Here is a 26,534-nt window from a genome sequence, read left to right as displayed (position 1 = left end):
GTAGTCATAGGGATTATGACCTGCAAGGGACGGCAGACCTCCATCCATCCCTATGATTGCATTCGTAAATGAAAACCTTTTTTGTTTAAAAAAAAACAGCCTGTATTATTTAAAGGAATGAATGCTGCTTTTACACAAAATAGTTTTCCGTTTTGAAATACTTCAGGGGGAGCAAGGAGTGGTTCTGGAGATCACTACATTCTTCCTCCAACGCTGCTGACACATCTCCCAAAGGGAAAGGGGTCTTAACCCCTTCCATGCCCATGACGAGCTCAGCTTGTTATGAGTCACAGTGGAGCTGTGCTCATGACGAGCTGAGCTCGTCATAACGGCCGCCGCCCACCTACGTGCGGTTAATAGCCTGCCTGTGCGGGAGAATTAATCAGTGGGCGGGTCTGTGACGAGCCCATCTCGTCATGAGCACAGCTCCACAGTGAGTCATGATGCGCTGGGCTCGTCACGAGCACAGCGGCACCGCGGCCCCACCCCCTTGCACCTTGGGGGGAATTACCCCCACAGCGAAAGGGTTAAGGTACCAGTTCCACTGTGTGAATCAGTTACCATCCCAAGTAGGGGGTTGTAACTCATTAGTTTGGGACCACAGTTACTGTCTTATAGAATTGATGCACTCCTTTCAAAATCGGGAATAAGAGGGGGACGCCCCTTTCATGTCTCCTATTATATGTGATTTAAAAGTATCACAAGATTTTTCTGAGTCAAAAAAGGGCTTTTGCATATAATGAAAACACCTTTTGCAGTCGCAAATGCTGTTACTTTTCAAATCACAAGTTTTACTCTTACAAAATCTCTTTGTACATGAGACTCTCTTTTCTAATATTTGATTGTCAGATTCAATGTTGACAGGGTCAACAGTGAAGTCTAAGCGGACTGATATAACATTACTTAGACCTCTTTGCAGATAACCTATCTCTAATGGTCGTATTTCCTCGTTCAAGGAGATAGGTGTTTGTAGTTTCTTTAGACCAGCTTTTCTGAAGCCATATCATTTCATATGGTTGCACTTATTTTTATATTTTAATGCCTTGGGACAATTAAATGTACAATTGTCAGCCAAGTTCCATGGATGACATCTGTGGCATGAGGTGTTTCTAGAAATGCTGCTAGTATTAGCGCCACCAAACCTTCTTGTTGACGAGGATGAACTTTGATGGTGCAACCGCCCCTGATATCCACTTCCATTTCCATCCTATAAACTAAAAGTAGTTTACCGGACCATTGCAACATCCCCCCTACTACTCGCAGAGTATGTACTAGATTTTTTTCAGAGCAGTAAGTAAGGGTTCATCACTACCTCGAGGAGTAAGTAATGACAATGTTTGTTGTTCAATTTGTTGTTTCACTATGGGTAGTTTGGAATCGTGTGGGGTAGCAAGTTGTTCTGAAGTACGACAGTGTTATGTAACTCTTGGCAAATGTCTGGCAATCAGACCAGACTAGGTCCATCGTTGCATTAGAATGCTGTATGTCTTTTGTCAGTTCCAACCAGAATATTTGATTTTGATGTGACACGTAATATCTAGAAATAAACTGAATTGCGCCAATGTCCTTCAGTTTAAGGTGTCCCTAGGTCTGGTGGCTGATAGCATTTTAAGGGTGGTACTTCTGCTTAAGATTTCTTGCTTTCCTTCACTTCTGTCGTTTAGATAAAATATTTAAATGCAGTGAGTTTTCAAGTCTCCTGGTCCTTGTTCCAGGTCCAAACTGTGACTTTGGCTAAACCCTTTCCTTCCCCTATGTATCGGATGATATCTTGCAAACCTTTCTCTGTTGAACTGATAAGAGTTCGCTGCTAGTAGCAGGGCTATTGCTTCTCAAAGTTTTGGCAACAGTCAAAAGCACCTCTTTTTTATCATGGCAATAATTCTCACAAGGTTGTGATTGAGTCTCTATATGTACTTTTGTGATGTTATTTTAGTCATTCTCTGGACTTGGTATACCTTTTTGGGCCCAGTGTGATACTTCATCTTGACTGATTTTTAGCATACCTTCTTTCTACTAATAAGGACAATTCTAGCTGACCACCCTGTGCAACCAATACACAAAGGTAAACTGAGACGAATGTCTAACTTTAGGACTTTGGGTATTCACAAAGGACATTTACAAGTAGAAAAGTTAGATTTTTTTCTCAGTTAAATTTAAGTTTTAGTTTTACATTTAACTGAGATCAAAACTAAGATGAAGGTCTAACTTTACTACTTGTAAATGCCCTTTGTGAATACAGAAAGTCATAAAGTTAGACTTACATCTCAGTTTACCTTTGTGAATCGAGCCCTTAATGTCTCCGCGTTCAGTGAAAGTCACCATTGAGGCTACATCTACTTTTCTCCTGTCAATTTGCAGTCCGATGACTCACTGTTGTTGACGTTTTACCCAATCTACTTTTGAGTTGATTCATATTAAATGCCTGATGTTGTTGATTCCTGTCCATCAGCTAGGTGTGAGTAAGAGGATGATAACATCATAGTGAAGGAGGGTTTGAACTCATTTTGGTCTTTGTTTTTATCTGTCATATTTGAGCTAAATGTCATAGCTGTGCACTGTTTAAACACTTCTGACCAATTTCCCATACTTTGTTTGATTAGGGCAGAATTAGGTATAGCCGCGCCTGTTGTATTCTCCTTTTGATTGGCTGCAGTTGGTCTGTTCTTCTACCTCCATCTTTGTCTTCAATTTTTTCGTATTTTTTCTTGGAAGGGCTTTTTAAAGTGGAAACAAATCTTGAAATGTATTTACTCGGATAATCTCTGTTGGTTAATCTAGTTTACAGTTCCCTCAACTTTCCATTTTTGGGAAGTGTTCTCTGTTTTTAGCTGATTCCTTATCACATTATGCAGCTTTGATTGGGTGTGTTATGGATGTAGTGAGCTCCAGGTTCCCTCAATTGAGCTGCCACCTGATGTTGGCTTGTTGTTTCTTAAATCAATAAAACCATCTAGATATTAAGCTAATAAGTAGTTCTTTTGCCATGTGTTTGGGAGGGTGCCTATCTTGTCTATTATCTTCTCACTGAAGCGGTGATGATCCAGTCTGTTTTTTTTTCTGGTCCATCTCAAAGTGTTTGGTTCTCTCCATTTTGAGTAATTTTTTATCAATATTGTTTAGTTGTATCGTAAAGTTTTGTTGTATGTTTATATGTCATTTTGGTTTACCGAAACTTAAGGGTCTCTGCTGTAGTTTTCGTTAGTGAGGCCACGGGATCAAGCTTCAGACATACATGTTTTATCCCTTAGGGGTATATGAGAACTGTCTTCCCAAGGAGTGCACCCAGGGGAATGGAGGAGTGGAAAAAATAATAAAGAACAGCCTACGAATACAGGATGAGCCTCTCTTGCTGCATCGTTGGGATATGTATCAATGATCAGCATATAAAAGGGGCCAACCCTGAATGGTGCAACCTGCAGTCAAGGTGAAGAGAGCAGAGGAGATATTGGTACACACTCCTCTGTTCAATGTCTTCAAACTCAATCAGTCCCCCACCTCCAATACTCACTCAGAACGCACATATGGGCTGACAGCAGTATTGCAGAGACAAGAGTTCAGGAAATATCACCCCTTTTCCACTTCTCATAGTCTGGACTGGAATCAAGGTTCCACTTCAGGGATCACTATGACCAGAGGGTTAATAGTGAAATCCATCCAAAAAAACTGGAAAAAACAGAATCAAAGTCAAGCATACAAGAGATACCACCTCTCTTGTTCTGAAATGTTGTTCAGTGCCAGTAATGCCATTCAATGCCTAATAAAGTCCATTGTCAAGTTGCTATGTGCACACATGCACTAAACCAGACTTATCTTTAGAGCGCTGCTCCATAAGTTAGCATACTTTCAAGGAAGGTGGCAGAGAAGCAGCAATACTTGCCATATGACGTTGAGCTTGTGAGCGATGCAGTGAGTGGGGAAACATCGGGTGCAGGAATACACAATCAGCCTCTGTATATGGCCTGGAACGAGTGTGCCTAGAGTCTGCGACAGAGTTTGCCCTTGAACAGCTGATCAGCCGATATTTGTGGAAACCCAACAGTTTGGTCAACAAGGTTGGAGATGCCAGATGCCAGGTGTAAAAACATGGTAGGCATGTCGATTCCTTGCTGCCGTGCAACAAAAAAACATGGAAGTACACGTCCCGCCGGGGCGAGCTGGCTGCACTACATCAATAGGCCAAAAAATGCCAAGTGAAGGTATAGACTGCAGGGAGTATAGCGAGGCAGACCTGTTGATTGTCCGAGGTTGTCATTATACCCCTAGGAATCAACATGGACACCAGGGAATTTTTTCAGGCTTTGGTATTCTTTGCTGCCCAGTGGGTTTCTGGTACATTGAGTCCTGTAACAGGTCAGCTTTAGGCATACATTCATACTTCATACACTCCCCAGTTATCCGGTTGTACAATAGATGTTTCTGTAACATACCACAGGACGTATTACCTCATGCATACTCCATACTACTGTACAGGGTTATTAAAGTTAGTTAGGAGATTGATTTTATTGTCTGTATTTTTGATTTGAGAACTTTATGTTCTCTCAAAGGTGTATGAATTTGTTTTATTTACCACAGACTGCTCTGTGTTTTCTAGATCTTTATCCTTTTTGGTGATTCTCAATTAGAGGCTTGTGGCTGATAACTGTAGCAATATAGAAGACCATGGTTAAAATACATTCCGATAGAATCCTGGGCCCAAGGGGCCACTGCTCATTTTGATTTTATTGGCTTTGTTTGGTGGACCTTATGGTAGTAAGGGATCGACTGTCAGGTGTAGGATATTATTTCACCCATAAATCAGAATGTGATCAAGTAGTTCAAGCTTTTGTGGGAAAATAATGCATGGTCCCAGGTCTTTAGTCATATTAATTAATTAATATGGAGCACTTTTGAGGCCTTTTGAAATGCTGCTGATGGTAGACAAGGACATGAAAGATGGGACAACAGTGCATGAATACTTAGGAGCCCTGAGGTGTTTGTCTTATCCTAGTATTTGGCATTCCTGTTTTATCATAGGCCACATGACCACAGTGTTAGCACTGGGCTGCAATATGTCCTCATCTTGACCCTGTTGGGACTGCTTTGCACCTTGTTGTGCCCCACTCCTTTTTCCAACTGCCTAGTAGTCCCCCCCCCCCCCCCCCCCCGTCTGCAGGCCTTGCTAGCTCTGGCACGTTCAGCCCTGCTTGTCACTGGCTTGCCCTGCTAATTCCTTCTTTCTATAATTGGATAAGATCACCTTGGGAGCCCAGCATACCAACACTCTTGGCAGCTCTTGGCCATGTATTCTTTGGGTGCCAGAGGAGTGCAATTAGGATTGCAAAGCAGCATGGCGGATGAGTGGTGAAAGTCTTTGTGTTAGTGAGATGGTCACCAGCCAAATATCGGCCGCACGCCACACTTGTTGTCATTTCCACTTTCAAGCATGCAACCAGTAAGAAAATCGAGCAAACAGGAGTGCTTCCAACCAGACAGCCCATCAACCATTGCCTGCACAACTTATCCAGAACCACCCTTCCTGGAACCCGCCCGGCTCCTCAAAGATGAAAAAGGGAGAATAGGGGCAGTGCTGCAGCAGAGTTCTCTCTCGTTTACATAGTGCTCTGATTTTTACCAACTCTTATTCATTTTTAATTTCTTACAACTTCTCCCCTCTTTTACAGTTTTCTCATTTTGCTCTACTTTTCTCCCTTGTATCTCCACACCTTTACTTTTATCATCATCGTCTCACCAACTTTTTTCCCTTCTCTTATCATTTTCTCGTTCCTTGTAGCACTCTATGCCCTGTTCCATAAGCCTGTCTGTCCTCCTACTTTCCCTCCCTTTCACCTCTGTACCTCCTTGCTTCCCCACATGTTTTTCTTTACTTCCTCCCTGCCAATTAACTGCGCCATCATTTTCATCACTGTTCTTTCACCCATTTAAACCCAAGCCTTTATTCACTTTCTTTCTTGCTGCTTCTCCTTTATTTTTGGTTCTCTTTTGCTTCATGTTTTGTCTTTAACATGCCTCAAATGTAACCCAAAAGCCCCCTCTTTCTGTTTGCCACACCCTGTCCCACTTCTTGCCTTGCGTCATTCCTTCCCTTCCTTCCCCTTCTCTCCTTTCTGTTGGGCTTTTCCCTTTTCTTTCTCATTTGATTCGCAGTTGTCTGATCTTACTGTCTTTCCTTTACCAATCCTTCCGTGACGTTCTTTCAAACTAATATCCCATTTTCTTTGTCTTTTCCTCTCTCTTTCTTTTCCACCCTGTGACTTCTTTATCAAGCCTCTCTCTATTTCCCTCTTTTTCTTTCATCAGCTTCTTGACTTTTTCTCTATTTGTTTTCTTTGCTTTCTTTACTTTCTCCAGTTTTTCTTTTTTCCATTTTGTACTTTTGTTTTCCTGCTTTCCACTTTCTTCACCCCTCTCTGTCCTTATGACACACTTCCTCAATATATTTTAATCGTTCATATTTCTCCTAATTCTCTTACTTCCACTCTTTCCTTGATTCCATTATAAACTTTCCTTCTTTCCCTATATATGTTCTCTTCCTCTCTGTCACCTTCATTGTCCTTCCTTGCCTGTTTCACCAACTCACTCTAAGCTTTCCCTTCTTCTGTCTTATGCACTTTGAACTGTCTTACTCTAATCTAGTCTACTTTTTCCCTAACCTAAGCCATCCCCCTCTTTCCTTTCTCCTCACATCAGACAAGGCCATGGCCTTGAGTGTTTGTTTGTTTGATATGGCATTAGATATTGGTATACTGTCCCAGTAATAGATTGCTTAGCTGACCTAAGCATGAGCAGTCACCAAATTACACAGCACAGCGGAGTCATGGAGGTGAGACACTGACAGAGACAATGTACATGTCGGGTGTTGTGCATTTGGTAAGTCTGCCCCACAAAGAGACCCAGCCCATCTATAGCTCCTTGAGGAGCTTTCATTGTCATATTCTGCACATAGATACTGGAGTGTAGAACATCTACAATGAAGAGTGACATATTCATCACAGAATGCCACTCAAGAGCTAATGCTAACACACTATCGAAAGCATAGACTGAAGCACAATCTCTGTAGCTAAATGCAATTTATATTATAAAAGAAACCACTGGGTGTCTTTGCTAAGGCTTGTGCAGGTGTTCAAATACTTTTATAATGAATGGGAAGTCACTGCTACATTTTGCTACTCCAGCACACATGCAACATTTTGTAAATGTAGCCTCTCATCTACGACTGCAATAATAAATCATTAAGGACATAATAAGGCAAAATGGACTATAACCCAGAAACCAAACCTTTTAGGGTCCCTGTCTTAGAACAGCTAAATCCATGATGGTTTACAATCATGGCTCCTGTCACAGGGAGCACTTCACAACCTTCCTTTTGGTAGTGCTATAGTCACACTACTCACACACTATAAAATGCTATTCACTAACCTACTCGCGGAGGCCTCCACCTCAGTCTCTCCTTTCTTTTCTGCACGGAGATCTCTGTCCATGCTGCGGAGAACTCTGCACATGTCCGCAGACGTTTTAGTAGTGCATGTGGGAGAGGCAGAATAGGAGGGGTTTAGAGAAATGTAAGGAGGAGTTTACTGAGTGGTAAGAAGAGGGTTTGGTAGAAACATGCTTATTGCTAGTCAAAAACTGCACTTCTAATGGCATTACAGCCATAAAGGGCCCAAAATAGTAGTAAATTAACTCCATCACAGACCTGGCATACGTCTTGCACAACAAATATCCAATGAGTCTTAGAGCAGCACCCTCACATATAAAATAATAGAAGCTGTAAAATAGAACCCCATAGGAAATAATGTTAAAACAAATTGATTTATTTCAACTCTACACACGTATATGAACGTTTTAGTAGTGAATGTGGGAGGGACAAGAGCAATGGCATGAAAATGCAGAAAATTACTGCAAAATGGGAGGGGTTTAGAGAGAAGTAAGGATGACCCAAAATAGAAGTAAATGAACTCCCGCACAGGCCTGGGGTAAGTCCTGCACCACAAATAGCCAACAACTGGTACTGCAGCACTCTCTCATATAAATAATAGAGGCTAAGACGTAAAAGAGATCCCCAAAGGAAATAATATTAACATTGGTTTATTTATTTTTACTTTGCACACGTATGTACACTTTTTAGTAGTAATTGTGAGAGGGACAGGGGAAGTGGTTGGAAAATGGATATTAATTACTACACAATGGGAGGAGTATGGAACGAAGTAAGGAAGGGTTTCATTAGAGTTATGGAGGGAGTTTGGGAGAGACATGAATTTTCCTAGTTACAAACTGGACTTCTAAAGCTATTATGGCCAAAAAGGACCCAACAAACGGCCCAATTTGGATGTGAGGCAGGGAGCCTCTTACTAGCGGTCAGAGGCTCTCCGCTTGACATCCTGAGTTTTCCTTCCGACCACCGTATTTGGATTACGGCGGTTGGAGGGAAAACTGACAGAAGTTTCCACTCCTTTCCCCCCATCTGAACAGGAGCAGAATAGTAATCCCTTCAATGATGGCAGAGCCAGTCTCGGCTCCGCGTAGGGATTACGATGTTGGTTTCCGACAGCCTTTCCATGTTGGCCTTTCTGACATGGAAAGGCTGTTGGAAAGTGACATTGGGGGCCCTCTAGCTGGGCTCCCTTTCCCCTTGGCCCGCCCTAAAAATCCCTGCACGGTGTGGCAGGCGCCGAGACAGTGCAGGGATTTTCATAAAATCCCCTTTCTCAATGGGAGCTTGTACTGGGGTGCGGTTTCTGCCCGCCACACAAGCACCCTATAGAGAAATTAGAGTTTGCAACCACAACATGTTTCGGTGGCATCAAAATCAGGTGTGCTGAACTGCCAACCTATGGTCCGGCAGTTCCCTCACAAAAATGGCGTTGGTCAAAGGCAACTCCGACCGACTTCGAAATCAGGCCCATAGTAGTAAATAAACTCCAGCACAAACCTGGGGTAAGTCAAAATAGCCAAACACTGGTACTGCAATACTGTTATATCAAATAATGGAAATGGGGACCTAAAATTGAACTCCATAGGAAATGATGATAAAATAAATTAATTCAATTTGACTTAAAAAAAAACTATATATATTTATTAATTTATTGTTGAAAATGCATTATTAAAAAATAAATATCCTTTGATTATAAAATATTTAAAAACATTTTTAAATTTACAAATAAATGTTGAAAATAATTTAAATGATATACATAACTTTTTTATCATTTGTAATTCATAATAAATATAAACATTTTACTTTAGGGCTTTTTAAATAAATCTTTTAAAACATTTATATAATTTAACATATTTAAACTAATTAAACATCTAATTTAAAGTTAATTTAGTATTGTAGCATTTTCTGAATGAGTATCACAGTGTTGCTAAAAATATAACCCTAGTTATACAGAACACATTTTCATTTTTTTAGATGCCCCAAGGAGTCTTCAGTTAATATAAAATCTCTCTGTAACGAAACCTTACCCCAGCTTCAAAATATGCATTGGAATTGGCCTTATGGAAATGCGTTCACTTTCTATTCATTTTTAATATTACATCTATGGCACCATAAAAGAATGGTGTGCCAGTACCCTGGAACGCTTAGGATGTTCTGTAAACCACATAGCTTCAGATTTCCTTCACTCCATCACTATCAACTCTGTACTTTAAGGAAACTGACGAAAATTACAGTCTGAAATTACAGTTGTGATGCCATGTGCATGCAGCATTTGAAGATCTGTAACCTGCTTGCACATTAATGTATCTTTACTCAAACAAAGTTCTGAAAAACACATATGGTAGCATTACTTTCATCATAGCATGAGTAGTATAAGGTTAATTTGTCATTGAACGGCGTGAAATGAAGTAACACGCTGTTTTTTTTTTCTTCACAGGGTTATTGGCTCAATGAGCAACTTCGAAGAGTTCCGCAAAGCTTTCAATTGCCCAGTAAATTCAACCATGAATAGAGGTGCGCATTCCTGTCGCCTTTGGTAGATGGCCATTGAAAGTGATATCAGTTGCTGTCAGCTGCTGAGCTGGACTCCAGTTTAATACTTCTTCGCAGCAATTTCCAGTGACAGAGACATGTCCATTTCATAACTGTGCCTTCAGCTTAGGTGACCTGCACAAATCAAATCATCCTCTGCTCAATGCCTGAAGACGCTAAGAACCGGGAGCTATACATGGGGATGAGTCAGTAACAAGGACTGATGGCTTCTTCCTGATGGATTGCCTGCCATTTCCCATTCCTCTTCCGTGCACTGACAGTCGTTTAGCGGAGGCTAACTGATTCAATCCGGGGTAATCTGTAGGTTTGCGATGAATCGATCATTCAACGGCAGAGTACAAGTTCTTCTGCAAATGTCGACTAATTGTGCAAACAAAGCATAGATCTTTAGAAAGAAAATTGAGCTCAAGAAGGGGGAAGTGCGCCTTTTCACCAGGCTCCATTCTTTTCTGTCCACACAACAGCTTTTCAAAGAAGCCTTGATTCACACTGGAAAAATCTGCCAAAATGGAAAGGGAGCAATTGTTAGTGGTGCTGATAGACCATTCAGGTATTTTTTTTTAATTCCCTAAAATGTGCTACATGCATCAGTCATTAATATCAGTGGTAACCTCCAATGTAATGCTGCATAACAGTCGAAATATCAAGCATTGCTCCACGATGGGCGGATTCGCATGGAATAAATTGCCATTTGAGCGAACAAAATTAGAATCACTTACCTGGTGAGGGTTAATTTAACAATCTAACATGGATAGAGCCATTTGCGATCCAGACCGGCCACAGTTGCATTGGTCATTCCACTGAAGATCATATTTGAGACTAATACTTCAGCAGTTCTCAAAAATAGTCTTGAAACCGATACTTTCCATATACTGAATAGCAGATGTAGAATGTATGTATTCTTTAAGGTCCATAAAGTAGAGTAATTCATTAGGTTAGATACATTCTAGGGAGTGTTCAGCTTTAAAAAAACACACAAAAAACATGCAGAACACCAAAAGATTGTGACAAGGGTATTTTATATCTACTCTCTTTCAGTACTCTTGTAATAAAGCGTGTCGACGGTTAATGATAACTTTTGACTCTGGTATTCGCTATTTAATATTTCTATTGTTATGCAAAAACAAGGATTATACACTAGTGGAGTTTATAACTGTGAGTATCAAAGAATGATCGCCCTATGATTTCTTCAAGGGGAAATTCAATAATGTTGCTTTCGGGCTTGAATTGTATTAACAGCTAGTGACAGTAATCTCAATTTTAGAATTTAGCTTACGCGTTACATCCGATTACATCGTTCAGCAGCGTTTCAGGTGTAAATCCTAGTTGACGGCTCTACTAACCCACACTCATCTATTGAGACAATATCCGATCACAGCTTTTGTTGCTGTAGCATGGAATAAGGCAGAGTCGTTTTGTTGCTTAAATAAAGAATTAAACAGTCCAGAACACTATTAGATGGAAAATAGTCCATTATTTGTTTTTAGCTAAGATTTCACCTTTCGTCAACCAGATTGCCTTTGTTCAATGATTGTGCTGGACACATTAATATAATACCTCCTTTCTCTCAACAGATTCTTTTACAGACAAAAATAATTGTTCACACCGCATTCCAACTCTTTAAGAAATGCATGTTTAACGTGTATCTATTAGCATAGGGTAGATTACGGATATATGTGACATCTGCAGTGCAGAAGCATTTGCTTGGAATAGTTCTCAAATGTTTTTAAATGGGTACCTCCCAATTAACAAAGGGACCTACACACTTTGTGGAAGCCATCTGTGATGCGCGTCATTGTTCTCTTGCGCGCGCACCGACTAATGCCCAGCAGTGCATGCCATTGACTTCTCCCGCCATTTCTTTTCAACCTTGTACTGGAGACAGCAGGAAATGTCCTTGAAGTGTTTAAGTAGAAATTCTGAGGAAGCCTACATTATGGATATGTATTTGTTTCTCAGTGGAGGATGTAGCAACAAATTCTATGGAGCCAGGCTCCGGCGGGACGCAATTTCAGCTCAACAGCAGGGTTTCTAGGCACTGTGGGTATGGGGGTGGAGGAGTGGGGAGTGAACTTGGTGTGCATGCACAACTTGATTGCACCTTTCTGAAGCTGGTGTACGTGAAGGTAGCTGAGGGCTCGCACAATGTTAGTGCTGCTGTTTGTGAATTGGACTCATAGCTTTGGCGGAATTCGCAGCGATATACATCAATTTATTTGTGTGTCAATAAAGACGTTATGCATTTGAATATGCACATATAGAGCATATAAAAACACAGGTGTTGTATTCCTGGAATTGGTATAATTGTGCATTTTAAAATTGTAGGTGCACAGACTATACTTTGTACCATCAGTTACAAAGTATACTGTTATCTGGCTTTAGCTTAACCTGAATTACCTCAGTTCATTTCTACTTGCACATAACAGATAACTTTTCCTGTGTAAAGGGCCTCACTGAATTCTTCATTTCACTGCTCACCTCACAGGGATTTATATACTCTGCTGCCTGTACTCATAATATATTTATAATTTAAAGCAATATATCTCTGCTTCCTAATGCTACGTCAAGTTGCCCCATATCAAATGTGACACTTTCAGCCAGAAGTACTTTACATTCTGGTCTCATCATTATGAGTGTTTCTGTGAACTGCAGAAGCTTGAAACAGTTATCTGCCTTGTCTGAATTACAAAATCTGGGATACGTTTTGATGGTGTAGGTATCTGTAGGGACAGTTGGACTGGGCGGTTTGCTTCGCTAACTCACAGTGGGCTCTATGTGTATATGTCTGTAGGTATGGGACTTATATAGCACAAACTTTGCCACAAACCAAAGAAGTGCTGTTCTCCATAAGGGTTTAAAGGTATGTAGATGATTAGGGGATGGCCTCGCAGAGTGGTGATTCTGCATCCAGCGGTAGAGCTACAGTGGTGAGTGCAATTGTTTAGTGGTGAGATGTAAAGGAAAGGAAGAATAATTTAGCAAGAGAACTGTCAGAGTTGTAGGTGGAGTGGGAAGGTGGTAGGAGTGGACACTTCAGTGGTTGCACCTAGTTATTCCTTTATTATATGGTCTATATACCCATAATTGTGAATCCCAATGTAGTTTTGACGTAAGAAGAGAAGAGTGGCTGAAGGTATCCTATATGACATGAGGCCAAAGGCAGATACACACTCCCACTTCCACCTCTAGCAGCCTGTTTGGTATTATAATAATAAACATTAACCCAATTTATAAGGTAATAAAATACCAGAGAAATATCTGACAGATGAGCAAGAAACTGAAGGCGCACATAGATCTGAAAGCATGTAATTAATATTGAAATCACATTTATAACTCGAGTACACAGGGCACGGCCTTTCAAAACTTGTATACATTTTGAATAATAAACGTATAATTTAAATCTGTAAAAAATATTGACAAAATGAAAAAGTGTTTTTGTGTTCCTGGAAAAATAAAATACTACTTCCCTGTTAATCCTCGTCATTGTGTCTGTTTGCATTCAGATAATTGTCACATTTGCACTGCAATAAACATTTGAAAATACTTCTACCTGTTACTAATTTACTTTAAAAGCAATTGACAAGACGTTTTAATTTTCATATAGAACCCCTCAGAAATAAGCCTCAGTGCAAGGTGCTATTACATTTGACGCAGCACGTGTTGATTTAGTATGCTTACCAGTTGCTGTATGCACTGCTACAACACAGTCATTCTTTCTGTCTGTTGAAAATCCGCTCCTGACGCACATACTATCCACCCTCAAAAACAGTAAAACCAATTCACAAAGATTTTGTTGTGAATAACTCTTGTAGTATTCCTCAATTTGGGGCATACGACATGAGTAAGCCAGAAGGGTAGTCCACCGCATATGTGACGAGTACTGTGTCCACCAAACTGATGGTTTGCCCGATCCACTTCATTTGGGCGGACCATCATGTTTCTGATGGCGATGCCCTGCTGGCGCCTTATACCAATGGTGCAAAAGACTCGAGTTGCTTTAGGGTGGACATTCTGATGTACTTTTTTTTCTGTTCAGGGATGCCAGTGAAAGCTTGGCGGCCCGAACTAAAAAATGGCCTTCAAATCCTGGGGGAAAACTCCCAGAATGCCAGGCTCATTCGTTTTCTTGCCATACAAATGTTTGTTTTTAAAACACAAAAAAGACTGCTGAGCAACAACTCGAAACATGGAGGCTACTCAGCAACTTTCAGTGCTAAATGGCTCTCTGCTAGGCAACCTGAGATCTCGAATTATGGTGGGCTGTATGCCCACCAGGGAAGCCGGGTGCATCCCTCAGCTTCCCTGGCAGAACTGACTACAGCCTCCAAGCTCTAATTGAACACCCTTACCTTAAATTTATGAGTAAGATAGGGGTTCTTCAAGAGTAAGTAACTCTTACTCGTTGTAAGAAAGGCATAATTTTCAAGGTGGTCCCACCCCCCCCCCTATTTTTTGCTGCTTGATTCTTTGCTTTCTTAGGAGTCTGTGTGCTTAGACACTGCTAAAATGTAACTGTGTGTGTATTTCCCTTCTAAAACATATACTACCTATTGGAGTAACCCAGTTCACTTTTTAAAATTTCCTGTAAGACCCATTGGGAATTCACACAAACATGCATGAATATTATGGAAGTAAAATGTCATATGTGGGCTGCAGTTTGTATCTATAGTATCCACCTATTTGACAAAAATACATGCCTTCAGGGTGCACCGTTGGTCTCTGATTTAGTGCCTGTGAAGCGAAGTGGGCACGCTCGGAGGCTATGGTCATTCATATCCTGACAGTGAGGGTAAGACTGATTTACAAGCCACACAGCCCCGGTGTCTACACAGAATATTAGGACCAAAAATACCATGGGACAAAATATTGTGTCAAGAATTTCTAGGACAAAACTATCGTGAAGGTAAGTTTCTATAGGTAAGTAAAGTTTTACTATATATAACTCCACATATATGTATCTAAGGTAGGCAGACAAAATATCGATATTTTAACATCGACATCGACCTACAAAAATAACGATGTTTTAATATCGAAGGGACAGTATATAGAGGTAAGTAATATCGATTTTTTTAGTATCGAGGGTCAGAATTCCGAAGGCAAGTAATATCGATTTTGTTAATATCGATGTAAGTAATATCGATGTTACTAATATCGATGTTAGTAATATCGATGTTACTAATATCAATTTTTATATGATGTTTATGTATATTATTATGTATTTAATATGTATTTTATTAGATTTTTTATGTAATTTAAGTAAATTTTGTATTTTGGTACCGTAGCGGGTTGTGGGTTTATAGGGGAATAGGGTGAGAAGTAATTTAATTATACTAAATTAATTATTAATTTTTAGGAATTATAAATGAATTGTAATTAATTGGTAATTAATTTTTATTAATTGGTAATTCATTTTAATTCATTGATTAATTGATAGTTATGTTCTGTAGCGGGTTGTTGGTTTACAGGGGAATAGGAAGGGAAGTAATTCAAATGTAGTTAAGTAATATTTTCTTTCAATAATTGTTTTCGCTAATTATATTATTGTTAAATAATTATTAATTGGTAATTCATTTTTATTAATTAGTACTTAATTTTAATCAATTGATTAATTGATAATTATGTTAAGTGTATTATTTTATTATTGGAGTTTGTTGTGTGTTTATAAGGGAATAGTGTGTAAAGTAATTGATATGTAATTAAGTAGTTATTAAATTTATAATTGGTTATTGATAATTGATTATGGAAATTAATTTATTGGTATTTAATTATCAATTGGGAATTAAATATTACTAAATATTATTTATTGATATTTTTAATTTATATATTATTACGAAATTATGAATTGGAAATTAATGTTTGATAATTCATATTTTTGGTTTAACAAATGATTTAATTGTTCAATATTAATTAATTGGTAATTACTTTTAATAATTAAAATGCTTTTGTTATAAGATATTTTATTGTTCAATGTTTATTAATTGGAAATTAATATGCATTAACTAATATTAATTGGTATTTATTATTCATTTATTGTTAATTAATTATTCATTAGTAATTATGTTTTTAATAAAAATGTATTGATATTTGTAATAGTTTAGATTTATTTAATAATTCATTTTTTGAATATTTTAAAATATTAATTTATTTACAAGTATGTTATTTTTTAACTTCTATGTTATCCAACTCTTTCCCTACTGTTGCACTCTCTGGAGTGGGAATAGTAATTTTTACCCCTACGCTATCCAACACTTTCCCTACTGTTGCACTCTCTGGATTTGGAATAGTAATTTTAACCTTATGCTATCCAACACTTTCCCTACTGTTGCACTCTTTGGAGTGAGAATAGTAATTTTTACCCCTACGCTATCCAACACATTCCCTACTATTGCACTCTCTGGAGTTGGAATAGTAATTTTTACCCCTTCGCTATCGAACACTTTCCCTATGGTTGCACTGTTTGGAGTGGGAATAGTAATTTTTACCCCTACGCTATCCAACACTTTCCCTACTTTTGCACTCTCTGGAGTTGGAATAGTAATTTTTACCCTTATACTATCCAACACTTTCCCTACTGTTGCACTCTTTGGAGTGAGAATAGTAATTTTTACCCCTACGCTATCCAACACTTTCCGTACTATTGCACTCTCTGGAGTTGGAATAGTAATTTTTACCCCTACGCTATCCAACACTTTCCCTATGGTTGCACTGTTTGGAGTGGGAATAGTAATTTTTACTCCTACGCTATTCAACACTTTCCCTACTTTTGCACTCTCTGGAGTTGGAATAGTAATTTTTACCCTTACACTTTCCAACACTTTCCCTACTGTTGCACTCTTTGGAGTGGGAATAGTCATTTTTACCCCTACGCTATCCAACATTTTACGTACTGTTGTTATTTTTTGGAGTTGTAATAGTATTTTATTCCCTCTGGTATTAAATATATTTTGTATTGTTTTAGCTAATGTAGTACATAATTCATTTTAAAAATATTAAAAGTAAATTTATTTTTTTTAGTTTGTTTTGCATAAATATTTAATTTTTATTTATGTTAATATTTTATGTGTATAGGTGAATTTGTAATGTATAATAATTTTAATTATGTATAACTTATTTAAATAATTAGTAAAACTGATTATTAAATACGTATAAATATTATATACATAATATGTATGTTTAATTAATTTGTATTAAATTATGTATATTACTTATTAAATTTAAATATTATAAAATATTTTAACTATGATTATTATATTTTAAGTATTATTTAATTTATTTTACTTTTTTTAATTTAAAAAAACAATCGTTTTTTAAAAACGAAATTTTTGACATCGATATTTTTGTACTTACCATGTTGTAGATAGGATGTCGATATTGTTGAGATTGATATTATTGCTCCGATATTTTTGTACCTCGATATTTTGTGTTTCGATATTTTGTAAGATATTCATGTATCTAGATGTGGAGTTAAGAATAGTAAATCCATACTTAGCTATTCACAATTAACTCTTCAATGTTTTGGTCCTCGATATGTCCGACATGATATTCTGTCCACAGGATATTTTTGGTTCCGATATTCTGTCAGTGATCCGCAGACCCGGGGGAATTTGCCTGCCATATAGTGCTTCAGGGAACACTTTTGACTTTAATAAAGAGTTGGCGTGAGGCTCCTGAGAATTGGAGTACTATTGGGCTTAACCTGAATGTCGTCACTGGTGAATTGTGAATAACCACTAAAGATAGGGAGAGGACAGTGAGATTTAGGATCCTGCCCGTTAAAACACTAGAGCCTTGACCTCAGGGTACTGTGTGAATTGTTTGTGAATGCTGTATATTACTTTATATTCAAATATAAATACTCCTTTTTTTAATAAAAACAAGCACTTGACTGGACAATCATTGATTGCTGCTGCTGAAAGTATTTTGAGTCGGGACACTGTGTTCAGCTCCCTCTCTCTACCCCCCTACCCCCACCCACAAGCCTTGGACTGCTCAACCAATGTTACCACTTGACCCATGTACCACTGAGAGTCAAGTGCTGAAGGGCTTCTTGGCCCAGTTGCTCAGGATCCATGTGAGATCAGGTCCCAAGACATCAGGAGTTAAAGACCTAGTAAGATCTGCCTGTTCTGTGGATCTCTGAACAGGGCTCTGACAAGAGGGTAGGCATAGATTTTTAACATAATTTATTTTCACATTTTTGGTATGTTAGCTCTGTGAAAAGTTGATTATTTAGTCAGATGTATGTGCATGTTAGAGATTGGAACACAAATTCACCTCTAATAACGAGAATGTACTGAAGGACGCATGAGAAGGGTGTATGAAAGACTACCAGCTGGAGTGATACTGAGAGATAAATGAGAGAAATCAGGATACCCTGGAGGGATTTGGAAGCGCAATACCTGAGAGGTGGGGAGAATTTCTGTGAAAAAGGATCAAAAAGAGTACAGAAGGTTGGCTAAAGGTACCTGAGGACTCTGGAGAGTATCTGAGAGACTTTGGCGCAGATTTACAAGACACTTTTACGCCGCTGTTGCGTCACTTTTGTGACGCAATTGCTGCGTAAACAATGCGCCACGTTGCGACTTATTTACAACGTGGCACATCTAGGCAGATGCGTCACGTTGTAAAGCCCTGCGCCACATGAAACCTACGTCAGGTTTCATGTGGGCGTTCTGTCGCAGGGTGGGCGTTCCCTCGCAAGAAAGCCCCGTAAAACTGACGCAGTGAAATCTACAAGATTTCACTGAGTCAGTTTTACGACGCTGCTGCGTCAAATCCTTACGCCTGCTTGAGGCAGGCGTAAGGAGTGACGCACCACGTTGAGTATGAGTGGCCCCTGTGCATTGCAGGAGTTGCGACTCCAGCAATGCGCCGCCCATACGCCACAAGATGCGTCACGCATCTTCCCTTCCTTGCACCATGGTGCGCCGCATTGTAAATGCGGCGCATCTGTGGTGGCGGAAGGAGAGGATTGCATGACGCATCTGTTCTGGCGCATCCCTGCTGATTTGCAGAGATGTGCCAGAACATGTAAATATGCCCCATTGTGTATAAGGGGACCTACAGGGTGTACAAGACACCTTATTGGTGCAGCAGAGAGAGAATCTGTAAGAAATGGTTAAAATTAGAGAGACATTACAGATTATATAGGGTTGGGGGAGAGCGAGGACCCAGTGAGAGGTGAATGCTCGAATACCTGGAGAATAGAAGCTTTATTGGTGCAAGATGGGGCAAACCTTACTAAAGTAGGAATGGAAAGGAGGGTAGTTCATTTAAGATGGGTCAAACAGCACTAGGGATGACTATAAGAGAAAGTACCTGAGCGGTGTGGTGTTCAGGAAGCTTCTCAGGTGGATGGAGGGGAGAGTATACCTGAACGTGGCTGGAAGAGAGATTGCATAAGAACCCAAGGACACAGAGTTACATGATGTAAACTTAAATATTAATATTAGAGGGGAGCTCTGTGTAGTAAAAATTGAATTGTTTTTATAATTCACAATAAAACATAGACCCAATTGCTTTGATCTTCTCTTATTAAGGTGTCACTCAAGGTATCACACATAAGACAAGGAAATGTCACTCACTGGCACACTGAAAACATGGTAATGTTACCCATAAGTGAAATTGAATCTTGGTAACCCTGGTTCATTAAAATGTAAAATAGCATGCTATATGTACAGCATGGGTACTGCCTCTGCCTTGCAGTGTAGAACTGAACATGGGAAACCTGTTCCCCTTCATCTCCTTTAACTCTTACTGTCTCTGTGTCATGACACCCATCACACAAATTGCAGCCACAAAGGTCAATTGAGCAGTTTACCTTCTGATATCAAACACTGGGGATATCATTTTTCTGGTTGCAGAGCATTATGTATTACATTAATAAGTTTGACCTGGAATTTCTGAAAAAGTACATTTAGTAAAAATGAGTGTTTTTGCTAGCCACTGACAGTATAAATTCCACGGATAGGAGCAGCAGTTGGGAATGTAATACATCAGCTAATATGTTCTCCTGTGAAACTGCCTCACAAGGGGTGCCTGCGAGCTGGCCCACCGATGTGCTAAGAAAAGCAGAAACCAAGGCCTAGTGTTCCTTATGGCAATACCATCCGACTTCTGTACTGAGTCTGGTGGGAAGCTGTTGGCATTCCTCTCACTCCCAAAAGAACAGGCCCTTTGTTCTGTGTGATCAGCAATGCGAAAACAATTGCAAGAAGTGAGAACAGCAAGCTTCGTAAAATTTAACAAGCATTTGCAATGCAATAGGTCTCACATTTGCAAGAGTTAGAGCTTTTGCCATTGTAAATGTCAAAGTCTTTTACCTAGGTTTGGGGTTTAGTGCATGTGTATGATGTGGAGTGGATTAAGTGGATTGGATTGGAATTGTGTGGGGTGGAATTGAATGGTGTGTAGTGGAATTATGTGGTATAGCGAATAGATAGGGGTGAGAGCTGCACAGACTAGATAGAAAGGAATATAGAGAGGGATAGGCAGTTTGTGTGTTTGAAGTGGTGAACAAACTCCATATAGAGGAGCAGAAATAGTGTGGGAGGAGGAGAGATATAAGAGGACAGCAGGACACTGATGCATAAAAAGGGAGCGCTTGTGTATGCAGAAAGCAAACCAACAAGAGGAGGAGAGTGCGGGTTTGAGGGACAAAAACCTTAAAAAGGCATGGGAAAAGAAACTTTGCCTGAAGACCTGAAGTCAACCATATGAGAGAGGTGGGAAGAGTGTGTGAGAGAGCGAGAAGGAGGGGTGCAAGAGAGTAAGAGAGAGAGGGATGAGTGGCACCCAGCGGTGGGTGGAGTCAAGAGGTGGGCCAGTGCTCAGCACGAGGAGATACAGGAAAGTAGCATGCGTGAGCAGGCAGTATAGAGAGGAGATAATAAGTGTTAGGGAGGGATGAGAAGGGGCAGGGGGATTGTGCAATATGAGGGGATAGAGGCAGGATGAGGGGTAGATGAGAGGAGGAGTGGTTGTGTGGGGGAGAGATGACAGGATTGGTGAAAGTGTGAGGGAATGTGGATTGCATTGGAATTATTTGTTGTGGAATTGAGTGGCACGGAATTGTATAGTGTGATGTTGTGTAGTGGAAATATGTGGCATGGTGTGCTGTGGAAATATGTGGATAGTAATTAAATGGCATTAAGTGTACTGGAATGATGTAGAGTGAGATTGTGTGTCATGGAGTTTATTATGTGGAATGGTATTGGTGTTGAGGGGTGGCATGTTGTGGAGTTTAATAATGTGGTGTGCTGTTAAATTCTGTAGCATGATGTGGAAATCTGTGGTGTGGTTTGGAGGTATGTGGTGTGTTGTGGAATTATGTTGTGTATTTGAAATATGTTGTTTGGTGTGGAATTATGTGGTGTGTATTGGAAATGTGTGCAGTTGAATTGTGTGGCCTGGAACTGTGTGGCGTTGAGTGAAATGATGCTTATTGGAATTATGTGTCATGGTGTGGAGCGCATTAATGTGGATTGCTGGTATGTGGCATATATTGCATTTATGTAGGGGTATATTTATGTTGTATTGAGTAGAGTATAATTATTTGGAGTGTAAATATGCAGCGCTGAGTGGTATTATGTGGAGTGTAAATATATTGCATGTTGTACAATTGTGTGGAATTGATTTGTGTGGTGTTGTGTGGAAGTATGTAACAGTAAATGTAAACACAACAGGAGTATACCCATAGACCAGGTTGAGATCTGGGTGAGGAAGTATAAACAAACAACAATATCTCAAATAGTAATTTTGAAAAGGCTGATTATAAAGCATGCACAAAACATAGCCAGAGCAACAAAATAGGGAGACTCAATGAAGATTTTGGATGTGTCAAAGGCATCATATATTTTAAAAAAGGGTAAAGGATTTTGGAAACAGTTGTATCAGCACTGTAAGCAAATTGTTGGATACGTAATCCGAAAACTTTGTGGACAAAAGTTCTTGTGACACTATGAAGTGAACGGCATAGGTGACAAGTGAAGAAGCACAGCAAAGGAGCAGAGTGAGAAAGTGACAAAAAATATATACATGGGCACTTGTGGTTTCTAGTTAATTATTTACATCAGCTTTGCTGAATTGGTATCATTTTTGTGAACCACAGCGCAAAGGCGACGGAGGTTGCGCTGGTATGTCGATGGCGTTTTGATCCTATTGATTGAGGATCATCGTCAGGACCGGGTTACTAAACGAAGGTGCAGGGGGCAAAGTGCCTGGAAGGAAGGTCCATGGCCTGGGAAAACGACAGCTTGGGAAGTGAGGAAATGGATGGCTCAGCCCGGTCGGGGGAGATCAGAGGGGCGGAGGAGACAGTGGAGAATCTGATTAGAGGGCGGATGAGAAGGGGGGCCTGGAGAGGGTCCACCAAGGGTAGGCGTCGCCCGGTTCACAATGAATCCAGGGGCAGAGTAGAGGTATGAGTGTAATGGGTCCATGATTGGATCGGGGCCCAAGCGTAGGATCCCAGGTGGGTCAATTGTCGGTGGATCAGGCACGGGAGGGTTTATTGGACGGTCGGCAAAGCTGATGCAGTTGAAGGAGGAAGCAACCAGAGCTGAAATCGGCCGATTCCCGGAGTGCTGGGCCTGGGTTAGCGTCGGATTCTCAGGTTGCCATCATGAGTTGGCAATGTGGAATTATGTGGCATGGTTTAGAGTGGGATTAAGTGGCATGTTGCAAAGTTGGATTTATTTCGTGCAATGCCAATAGGTCTCGCATTTGTAAGAGTTAGAGCTATTGTTTTTGTAAATTACAATGTCTTTTACCCATGTGTTATGGAGTGGAGTGGGTATATCTGGTGTGGAGTGGAATTATGTGGATTAGATTAGAACTGTTGTGGGATTGATGGTTTGGAAGTGTGTGATGTGGAGCGAATGTGTGTAGTGAAAATATGTGGCATGGTGTGCAGTGAAATTATGTGGATAGTGATTATATGGTATTGAGTGTACTAGAACAATGTAGAGTGGGATTGTGTGTCATGGAGTTAATTATCTAGAATGGTATTGTGTGTTGTGGAGTGGTAAGTAGTGGAGTGGAATTATGTGACATTCTGTTAAATTGTGTGGCATGATGTTGAATTCTGTGTTGTGGATTGGGAGTATGTGGTGTGTTGTGCAATTGTAATGTGGAGTTGAATTATGTGGTTTGGTGTGAAATTATATGGTGTGGAATGGAAATGTGTGGCGTTGGATTGTGTGGCAGAACTGTGGCATTGTGTGAAATTATGTTGACTAGAATTATGTGGCATGGTGTGCTGCATTAGTCTTTTTGTAGACTGTCAAATGCATTTGTTCACTGCTGTGCACTAATCCAAGAAAGACTTTACCTAACTTAATTAAGAACGAACACATTACTATACAAGTATCTCCATATTATAAATTCAGTGCAGAACATCTGCTAAAGGCAGAGTATGGCTTACCATGTTCAAAGTCAAAAGACTGCACACACAGTAATATCACTGAAAAGTGTGCCACATTTGAGTATCTGGCAATATTAGAGAAAAATATGCATCATAGGAAACCTGGAAAATCCCAATAACAGTTCAAATATCAAACACGTTTTAACTGCTGCTGGACTGGTGCCTTATAACAGTATGCAAAAACTGTACGTAATTAGTTTACTTTATGGAATCAATAAACTTGTTAGCAAATGAAGAGATGGTTAACATTTTTAACAAAAATTGTACAGAACATATTTCCGCTGGGAATAATATTATAACTAATACACATTTACCTGCAAGCTGCTGTCTGCCCTCATTACTTCAAGCACTAAAATATATCTGTAGATAGGGAGGTTTTCCGAGGTAATCAGCTGAGAACCAAGGAACTGTGGGGCATATTATCAAGAATGGGCGTTACATTATCGCCGCTTTTATCGGCAGGAAACTGCCGATAAAGCGGCGATAATGGGCTTGATAATATGCTCTATGAATTCCAATCCAAGCCCATGTTGGAATTCATAGAGCATATTATCAAGCCCATTATCGCTGCTTTATCAGCAGTTTCCTGCCGATAAAAGCGGTGATAATGTAACGCCCATTCTTGATAATATGCTCCTGTATTTTTCAGACTGCAACATGGCTGAACAGTGTAAACCGGTACTGGTGACATGTTGGTGAACTGTAAACACATGGGGCCTTATTTATGAAAAGTGACGCATCGCTGCGTGAAAACAGCGATGCGTCACTTTTCACTGCGCACTCCTTGCGACACCAATGATGCGTCATATTTAATGTATGACGCATCATGTCGCAAGGAGTTACAGATACGTCAGTATTTCTGACGTATCTGTAAGCGCAAAAGTGAAGCATTGCTGGAGTGTGTCACAAAAGTGACCCAACTCCAGCAATGCGTCCTTTCACATGGGGAAAACCCCATGTGAAAGGGTTTGCGTCAGTCTTACGCCTGCTGTGTGGCAGGCGCAAGATTTTGACACAACAGCGTCCTAAAAGTGACGCAGTGAAATCTCATAGATTTCACTGCGTCACTATTACGAGGCTTTTTGCGGGGGAACACCCCCTCTGCAAACATTATACCTGACGCAGGTCTAATGTGGCGCAAGGGTTTAAAAAGTGACACATCTACCTAGATGCGTCACTTTTTAAATATGGCGCAGCAAGGCGCATGTTTTACGCCGCCGATGCGTCACAAAAAGTGACGCATCAGCAGCGCAAAACTGACGCAAGGCCTCATAAATGAAGCCCATGATCTTGGGAGCGAACAGGACAGTCCATTGGAAATGTACCTAGAAGAAGCACACTGGAAGCCTGTAAAAGCAGACCTTAAACATCTGAAGAGCTGTAAATTAGAACATGGACCACTTGGGAATTGAAAATTCTGCTACTGTCGAGGATGTTGGACATGTAGGTACACTGTTGGAATTCAGAATTGCTTAAAAGAGCTATAAACAAGAATTTGGAGAGCTTGTGCAAGCAGTGGCCTATGAAAGTGCTGCAGCCCGAAGGACGTAGGTATGGGGCCATAGAGATGTGTCTGGGAGCGTGCAAGCTTTGGTAAGGAAATATAATAATCCTGTCTTTGGACAGACATTGTTGAGCGGATCGTTTGTTTCATGTGTAAAAATAAAAAAAACTGTAAACTTGGCCACTCCCACCCAAACACACTGACCTATGGTCAGGAATATTTGGTGTGAAGACATGGCGGAACATCTTAAGCTGTGACTGGGGAGAGGGGAAACAGGGCTGAAGTCTCGAGCCCATGCCTAGTAAAAACATAAATAAACACATGATTTTGAGTTAACAACATTTTTTTAATAAGATAAATCGAAAGGCAACTGCAGAATACTGTAAGTGTATTGGTAGTAGGAATGTGTAAACGCTCACAGGAAAAAAGCTGACATTTTGATAAAAGGAGCAGTTAATAGATTAAAAAAAAGTAAAGCATGAAGCACAGCACCGAGCCCCGTGGGCTCCGAAACCATGTCAGTAAGTAAAGTTTAAACTACAAGAGAGCACAGCTTCCTTGGGGACCGAGGTAAAACGTATATGATAGATAAAAGCAACAATAAGCAAAAAACTCTTGCTTTGTGCTCCGAGGCCGCCAGCGGGCATTGCTAAACAATTGGCTACATTCTATGCGCTTCGCAGCAACTGCAATAGCTAAAGTCCATTTTACATAAATAAAAAATCAAGTTAACAACAGTGGTGCTGGAGCAGAAGGAAAATAGCGCAATGGAACTCGAAGGCGAGAGCGTGAAAGAAAAAAACAGGCCCACATAAACAACACAAAGACAACAGTGCAATGAGAGGAGAAGTTAGGCGGTGCTGTATGGGCGGATACAAAGGACAACAAGGCGGGACAAACCAGAAGAATAAACCACTAGCGGTGAAGAGTTTTTGAGAGACAATTGAAGTGAGCAGTAAAAAGGGACTGGGCAGGCTGTTAGCCCATACACTGATTACAACATGTCTCGGGCACAGAGTATGCATGCTGCTTAGGCTCAACCTAAAAAATGAGACCTGTGGGCCAGCGATTTCAGTATGCCAAACTTGGGGAGTAGTCTAGCTTATTGAAAGACTAGGGCTGATGCTGCGTAGGCGGTATTCCCATTTATATGGAAATATCACTCACAAAAGTCCCATTACAGAACCTGTGCTGAGGAAGGAAGATCCACGAGGGTGAGTCCAAACAGCACTTAACCCAGGGGCTAAGAAGACCATAGATGTTTATTCAATTTCTCCAGAAGATTCAGTCACAGCCTTTATGTAGACCTGAATGCCCTGGATCTGATCCCGATACATAGTTGGAGCTCGCTCCTGGATCATTGTCAATTCAAACCTTCTCACAATAGTTCAAAAGTTCATCTCAAAAACATGAAGGGGCTTAGGTTGACATGATGGCAGGCGCGGGTAATTTACATAAAACGGCATCCTGGCAAAAGTTTATAACAGGCTCATACCATGGATGTCATATGTGATTCTCAAGGAGCCAAAGGCATAACCGCTTTAGGCCCCTAGTCATAAATAAGACCCTGAAATGCGAAGCTTCCAGTTGAAACATCTAACACTTTCAGGAACAAATAT

General features: G+C 40.2%; 1 protein-coding gene across 1 annotated transcript in view; it reads left to right on the top strand.

Annotated features, from left to right (window-relative positions):
- Window positions 1-13,462, top strand: part of PHEX (phosphate regulating endopeptidase X-linked) — a 1,438,972-nt gene extending 1,425,510 nt beyond the window's left edge. The window contains exon 22 of the mRNA XM_086934549.1: window positions 9,873-13,462. Coding sequence (XP_086790675.1) covers window positions 9,873-9,975 — 103 coding nt within the window. The 3' untranslated portion in view covers window positions 9,976-13,462. The remainder of the gene's footprint in view (window positions 1-9,872) is intronic.
- The last annotated feature ends 13,072 nt before the right edge of the window (window positions 13,463-26,534 follow it).

The sequence above is a fragment of the Lissotriton vulgaris genome, chromosome 8 (assembly GCF_964263255.1).
Source record: "Lissotriton vulgaris chromosome 8, aLisVul1.2, whole genome shotgun sequence".
NCBI lineage: Eukaryota > Metazoa > Chordata > Amphibia > Caudata > Salamandridae > Lissotriton > Lissotriton vulgaris.
Note: the sequence above shows the minus strand (reverse complement) of the source record. Positions and strands in the feature narration are given on the sequence as shown.